The sequence below is a fragment of the Bos javanicus genome, chromosome 15, assembly GCF_032452875.1.
Source record: "Bos javanicus breed banteng chromosome 15, ARS-OSU_banteng_1.0, whole genome shotgun sequence".
NCBI lineage: Eukaryota > Metazoa > Chordata > Mammalia > Artiodactyla > Bovidae > Bos > Bos javanicus.
In genome coordinates, this window is record NC_083882.1 from 24,908,920 (window position 1) to 24,916,083 (window position 7,164).

The 7,164-nt window shown below is 42.9% G+C and overlaps 1 protein-coding gene across 1 annotated transcript; it reads left to right on the forward strand.

Annotated features, from left to right (window-relative positions):
- The first annotated feature begins 5,735 nt into the window (after positions 1 to 5,735).
- On the forward strand, positions 5,736 to 6,368 carry LOC133261609 (nicotinamide N-methyltransferase-like). The gene is given in 2 exon segments (XM_061440043.1): positions 5,736 to 6,042; positions 6,045 to 6,368. Coding segments are annotated over 2 exon segments (471 nt in total). The 3' UTR covers positions 6,209 to 6,368.
- The last annotated feature ends 796 nt before the right edge of the window (positions 6,369 to 7,164 follow it).

Consider the following 7,164-nt stretch of genomic DNA (forward strand, 5'->3'; position numbering starts at 1 on the left):
CCAGCAAATTTGGAAAACTCAGCAGTGGCCACAGGACTGGAAAAGGTCAGCTTTCATTCCAGTTCCAAAGAAAGGCAATGCCAAAGAATGCTCAGACTGCCACACAATTGCACTCATCTCACACGCTAGCAAAGTCATGCTCAAAATTCTCCAAGCCAGGCTTCAGCAGTACGTGAACCGTGAACTTCCAGATGTTCAAGCTGGATTTAAAAAAGGCAGAGGAACCAGAGATCAAATTGCCAACATCCACTGGATCATGGAAAAAGCAAGAGTTCCAGAAAAACATCTATTTCTGCTTTATTGACTATGCCAAAGCCTTTGACTGTGTGGCTCACGATATACTATGGAAAATTCTAAGAGATGGGAATACCAGACCACCTGACCTACCTCTTGAGAAACCTATGCAGGTCAGGAAGCAACAGTTAGAACTGGACATGGAACAACAGACTGGTTCCAAATAGGAAAAGGAGTACGTCAAGGCTGTATACTGACACCCTACTTATTTAACTTATATGCAGAGTACATCATGAGAAAGGCTGGGCTGGATGAAACACAAGCTGGAATCAAGATTGCCGGGAGGAATATCAATAACCTCAGATATGCAGATGACACCACCCTTATGGCAGAAAGTGAAGAGGAACTAAAAAGCCTCTTGATGAAAGTGAAAGAGGAGAATGAAAAACTTGGCTTAAAGCTCAACATTCAGAAAACGAAGATCATGGCATCTGGTCCCATCACTTCATGGCAAATAGATGGGGAAACAGTGGAAGCAGTAGCTGACTTTACTTTTTGGGCTCCAAAATCACTGAAGATGGTGATTGCAGCCATAAAATTAAAAGATACTCCTTGGAAGGAAAGTTATGAACCTAGATAGCATATTCAAAAGCAGAGACATTACTTTGTCAACAATGGTCCATCTAGTCAAGGCTATGGTTTTCCATTAGTCGTGTATGGATGTGAGAGTTGGACTCTAAAGAAAGCTGAGCACCAAAGAATTGATGCTTTTGAACTGTGGTGTTGGAGAAGACTTTTGAGAGTCCCTTGGACTGCAAGGAGATCCAACCAGTTCATCCTAAAGGAGATCAATCCTGGGCGTTCATTGGTAGGACTGATATTGAAGCTGAAACTCCAATACTTTGGCCACCTGATGCAAAGAGCTGACTCATTTGAAAAGACCCTCATGCTGGGAAAGATTGAGGGCAGGAGGAGAAGGGGACAATAGAGGATAAGATGGTTGGGTGGCATCAGCGACTCAATGGACATGGGTTTGGGTGGACTCTGGGAGTTGGTGATGGACAGGGAAGGCTGGCGTGCTGCGGTTCATGGGATCGCAAAGAGTCAGACATGACTGAGTGAGTGAACTGAACTGAACAGAACCAATGCAGGAGACATAAGAAGCACACGTTCGATCCCTGGGTCAGGAATATCACCTGGAGGACAAAATGGCAAGCATTCTTGGACATCTCATGGACAGAGAAGCCCAGCAGGGTACAATTGATGGGTCCCTGGCAGGCTACTGTCTATGGGGTTGCAAAGAGTTGAACATAGCTGAGCACACTGAATAATACTGCATTGTGTAGACAGACCACATTTTATTTATCTATTCTTAAGTTGATGGACATTTGGGTTGTTTCCATCTTTTGACTATTATGAATAATGCTGCTGAATAATACTCATGGACAAGATTTTGTGTAGACATGTTTTCATTTTTCTTGGGAATAATTCTATGAGTAGTGTTCCTGGGTCATGTTAAATCTTTATGTTAAGACAATTATTTTGGAAATTCCATTGTTTTCCAAAGTAAAAACAGTCGCATATAAAAGGAACCATTTTACCATCTCACCAGCAGTGTACGGTAGGCTTTAGCTTCTCCATAACCTTGCCAACACTTAGTTATTATTGATCTTTCTTATTATAGCTTTCTTATTATTGATCTTTCTTATTATCCTAGTGGGTGTTAAGTGATAGCTAATGGTTTGATATTTGTTTCTCTGATGTCAACAATATTGAGCATCTTTTCATATGCTTGTTATTAATCTTCTTAAGTGGAAAATTTAAGAAAATTTAATCTTCTTAAATGGAAAATTATAACACAGTTAAAGGATGCTTGTAAATAACTGATTATACATGCTGGGATTAGGATCTTAACTACATACTTAGATACAATGTCCATAACTAATTGCTATTATCTGAAATCATTCTCACTGGAGGTAAATTTCCAAGTTTTATTTAAACAATCAACTTTTCCTCATGCAAAACGATCCCATTGTAAGTCTCTCTCTCACTCTTATCTTGGGCCATCCTCTATTCTCTCCATCAAGTCTTGTTGCCCTAGTGGCCGGCTTCTCCTGGAGCCAGTGACTGTGTGTTCTTTGCGTGTAAGCCTGGATTTGCACCCAGTGATTTCTTGATTAACTTCCTCAAAGAGTTGGATACCCGGTCATCACTCCTGCTGTTTGGGCTCAGTGGCCTTCTGGGCACCTGACATCCTCAGCGTTTCTTTTCTTTCTCTTACCTCTAATTTTCTGCTCCTTCTTTCTCCTCTGTTGGTTTCCTTTCTCCAGCGTCTCTTGTGCACTCTGTGTTATTTAATGTTGTTCATTGGTTAGCTTCTTCCTTCATTCCTCCACTAATAAATTCCAAAGGGATCTGAGGCACCAATTCTACCTCCTGCCCTTGACTCTCTCCTTTCATTAATGAATTTTCTCTCAAGAAACCCCATTGACTTGGCAGAAAAGGAAGGATTCCTTGCAAGGCTAAGAAAACCATCTTCATCAGGAAACATACTCCCTATCTGCAGTATTTTTTGAAGACTGAGAATGGAAACCAGGCATTCTCATCTCTCTAAAAGAGCCCCGGCCACAGTTGTGTGGTATGATCAACAGTTTCTACAAATGGTTATGGATGACTCCCACATGGATCAGCAGCTACTACAAAGATACTGTTTCAGCATTTAAATCCAGTATTTCCTGGAATGCAAAAGTAGGAAGCCAGGAGATACTTGGAGTAACAGACAAGGTTGGCCTTGCAGTACAAAATGAAGCAGGGCAAAAGCTAACAGAGTTTTCCCAAGAGAACACACTGGTCATAGCAAACACCCTCTTCCAACAACACAAGAGAAAACTTTACACATGGACATCACCAGATGGTCAATACCGAAATCAGATTGATTATATTCTTTGCAGCCGAAGATAGAAATGCTCTATACAGTCAGCAAAAACAAGACAGGCAGCTGACTGTGGCTCAGACCATGAATTCGTTATTGCAAAATTCAGACTTAAATTGAAGAAAGTAGGGAAAAACATTAGGCCATTCAGGTATGACCTAGATCAAATCCTTTACAATTATACAGTGGAAGTGACAAATAGATTCAAGGGATTAGATCTGATTGACAGAGTGCCTGAAGAACTATGGAAGTTCATAACATTGTACAAGAGGTGATGATCAAGACCATCCCCAAGAAAAAAAAGTGCAAAAAGGCAAAATAGCTCTCTGAGAAGGCCTTACAAACAGCTGAGAAAAGAAGAAAAGTAAAAGACATAGGCAAAAAGGAAAGATATACCTATCTGAATGCAGAGTTCCAAAGAATAGCAAGGAGAGATAAGAAAGCCTTCCTAAGTGAACAATGCAAAGAAATAGAGGAAAACAACAGAATGGGAAAGACTAGAGATCTCTTCAAGAAAATTAGAGATACCAAGGGAACATTTCATGCAAAAATGGGCACAATAAAGGACAGAAATGGTATGGTCCAACAGAAGCAAAAGAAATTAAGAGGTGGCAAGAATACACAGAGGAACTATACAAAAAAGATCTTCATGACCCAGATAACCACAATGGTGTGATCACTCACCCAGAGCCAGACATCTTGGAGTGCAAAGTCAAGTGGGCCTTAGGAAGCATCACTATGAACAAAGCTAGTGGAGGTGATGGAATTCCAGTTGAGCTATTTCAAATCCTGAAAGATGAGGCTGTGAAAGTGCTGTACTCAATATGCCAGCAAATTTGGAAAACTCAGCAGTGGCCACAGGACTGGAAAAGGTCAGCTTTCATTCCAGTTCCAAAGAAAGGCAATGCCAATGAATGTTCAAACTACCACTCAATTGCACTCATCTCACATGCTAGCAAAGTCATGCTCAAAATTCTCCAAGCCAGGCTTCAGCAGTACATGAACCGAGAACTTCCAGATGTTCAAGCTGGATTTAGAAAAGGTAGAGGAACCAGAGATCAAATTGCCAACATCCATTGGATCATAGAAAGAGCAAGAGAATTCCAGAAAAACATCTACTTATGCTTCATTGACAACGCTAAAGCCTTTGACTGTGTGGATCACAACAAATTGTGGAAAATTCTTAAAGAGACGGGAATACCAGATCACCTTGCCTGCCTCCTGTGAAACCTGTATGCAGGTCAAAAAGCAACAGTTAGAACTGGACATGGACAATGGACTGGTTCCAAATTGGGAAAGGAATATGTCAAGGCTGTATATTTGTCATCCTGCTTGTTTAACCTATATGCAGAGTACATCATGCGAAATGCTGGGCTGGATGAAGCACAAGCTGAAATCATGATTACAAGGAGAAATATCAATAATTTCAGATATGCAGATGACACCACCCTTATGGCAGAAAGTGAAGAAGAACTAAAGAACCTCTTGATGAAGGTGAAAGAGGAGAGTGAAAAAGTTGGCTTAAAACTCAACATTCAAAAAACTAAGATCATGGCATCCAGTCCCATCACCTGATGGCAAATAGATGGGGAAACAATGGAAACAGTGACAGACTTAATTTTCCTGGGCTCCAAAATCACTTCAGATGTTGACTGCAGCTGTGAAATTAAAAGATGCTTGCTCCTTGGAAGAAAAGTTATGAGAAACCTAGGCAGTGTATTAAAAAGCAGAGACATTGTTTGTCAACAAAGGTCCATATAGTTAAAGTTATGGTTTTTCCAGTAGTCATGTATGGATGTGAGAGTTGGATCATAAAGAAGGCTGAATGCCAAAGAATTGATGCTTTTGAACTGTGGTGTTGGAGAAGACTCCCGAGAGTCCCCTGGACTGCAAGGAGGTCAAACCAGTCAATTCTGAAAGAATCAGTCCTGAATATTCACTGGAAGGACTGATGCTGAAGTTGAAACTCCAATACTTTGGCCACCTGATGCAAAGAGCTGACTCATTAGAAAAGACCCTGATGCTGGGAAAGATTGAAGATGAAGAGAAGGGGATGACAGAGTATGAGACAGTTGGAAGTCATCACCGGCTCAATGGATGTGAGTTTGAGCAAGCTCTGAGAGATGGTGAAGGACAGGGAAGCCTGATGTGCTACAGTCCATGGGGTTTCAGAGAGTCCAACATGACTGAGTGACTGAAAAACAACAACAATCTGATATTTGTGGGTGAAACAGCCACTACCTTTACAGTTCGGCAGAGGGGACAAATGCAATAATGATGATGATGATGATGATAATAAAATGATCCAGGGATTATTCTAAGCAGTGGAAGAAGAATTTCCACTTCATGGGGACAGTTCATTTATTGTAGAAGCAAGCAGCTAAGTATTTTGATTATTATTTCTATATTCTTATTCACTTCCTAAAAAATTTAACCCACCACAAGGTAATATGGTCACATTCAGACACCAAAATGTCTTCTTTGATTTTACAACAGATCTGCTCCTAAGAATATAACATTTGGGATAGCATCACCATTTCGTACCTGACTTGAGAGATCTGGGTTCCCCATGAGTGGGGTAGTCATCCATGTATGTTGGTTTGTGTGTTTCAGAGTCAAGGGGCCAGAGAAGGAGAAGTTGAGCCGGGCAGTCGAGCAGGTCCTGAAGTGTAACATGACTCAGAGCTGGCTGCTGAGGGCCATCTGCCTGCCCCTGGCCGACTGCCTGCTCAGCACGCTGTGCCTAGATGCCACCTACCTGCGCCTCCCTGCCTGCCACATGGCCCTTAAGAACCGCAGCAGCCTGCTGAAGTCGGGGGCCTTCCTGGTGCTCGTGGATGCCCTGAAGAGCAGTGACTACGTGATCAGGGAGCAGAGGTCTCCAGCCTCTGTCTGGGCCCGGAGGCAGTGGAGGCTGCTGTCGGGGAGGCTGGCTACACCATCCAGCAGTTTGAGGTGATCTCCCAGAGTTACTCTTCTGCCATGGCTGACAACGAAGGGCTTTTCTTCTTGGTGGGGTGGAAGTTGAGCACATCTGTATGATACCTTGGGATCGCGGTTAAAGCAATTCCTCTGATGTGCCCAGTTGACTTCAGTCCTTGCCACAGTCATTGTGCTGCATAGAGGCTAATGGCTAAGGCCCAATGGTTCACCTCGGACAGGACTTGAGAGGTCAGTCTCCCTGGCAACCGTTGGTTGACCACCTGCTCTGTGTTCCCCATGTGTGTTGATGTTATGATGACTCAGCCTGACCAGTGGGCATGCTCAGTCTTCATCGCCTGTGGTTACAAAAGAAGACCTCATTTCCCTTGGTCTTCCCAGTTATGATGGCTTAAGTCCACACCTGCTTACAGAGAAATATCTGCGGTTATTCACTCTTCATTCCCTGATGCCTTCTTCTTTCCTGGGAACAGACTTCTCCTGTCCTTCAGTTCTTGCCTTCTCTGGAGACCGTGTCCTTCTCTAGTGTCCACTGGAGCCACCACCACCCAGGGTCAGGGAACAGCTGCCACTTTTACCTCTTGGTCCCGAGTATGGGGTAGGCCCTTCATTAATTCCCTTAACAAACCTAAGCCAACACTGTAACTTTTACCGGAAGAGAAGCTTAGGAATTGGAGAGAGAAAGAACAGGCACCATCGTAGAGCCACTATTAGAAACAAGTGTCTTAGAGTCACGTGCTTAGAGGGTCCTGAGAGGTAGCCTGTTGGCATAGCTTTTTGCCAAACATCTACTTGGAGTTAGCATATCTTCTTATGGCTTGCTCATCCTCTCTAGGTCCTACAGCCATCACCCCAAGGCTTTAAAACAGAGGTTGACATATTAGAGCCCGGGAGCCAATTCCAGCCCGCTGCCCATTTTGTAAAATTTACTGGAACACAGCCATGGCCATCATTTACATACTGTCTATGGTTGCTTTCCTGCTGTGATATACCTGCTGCAGATATAGCCTGCAAAGCCTAAAATATCTATTATTTGGATCTTTGTAGAAAAAGTTTGC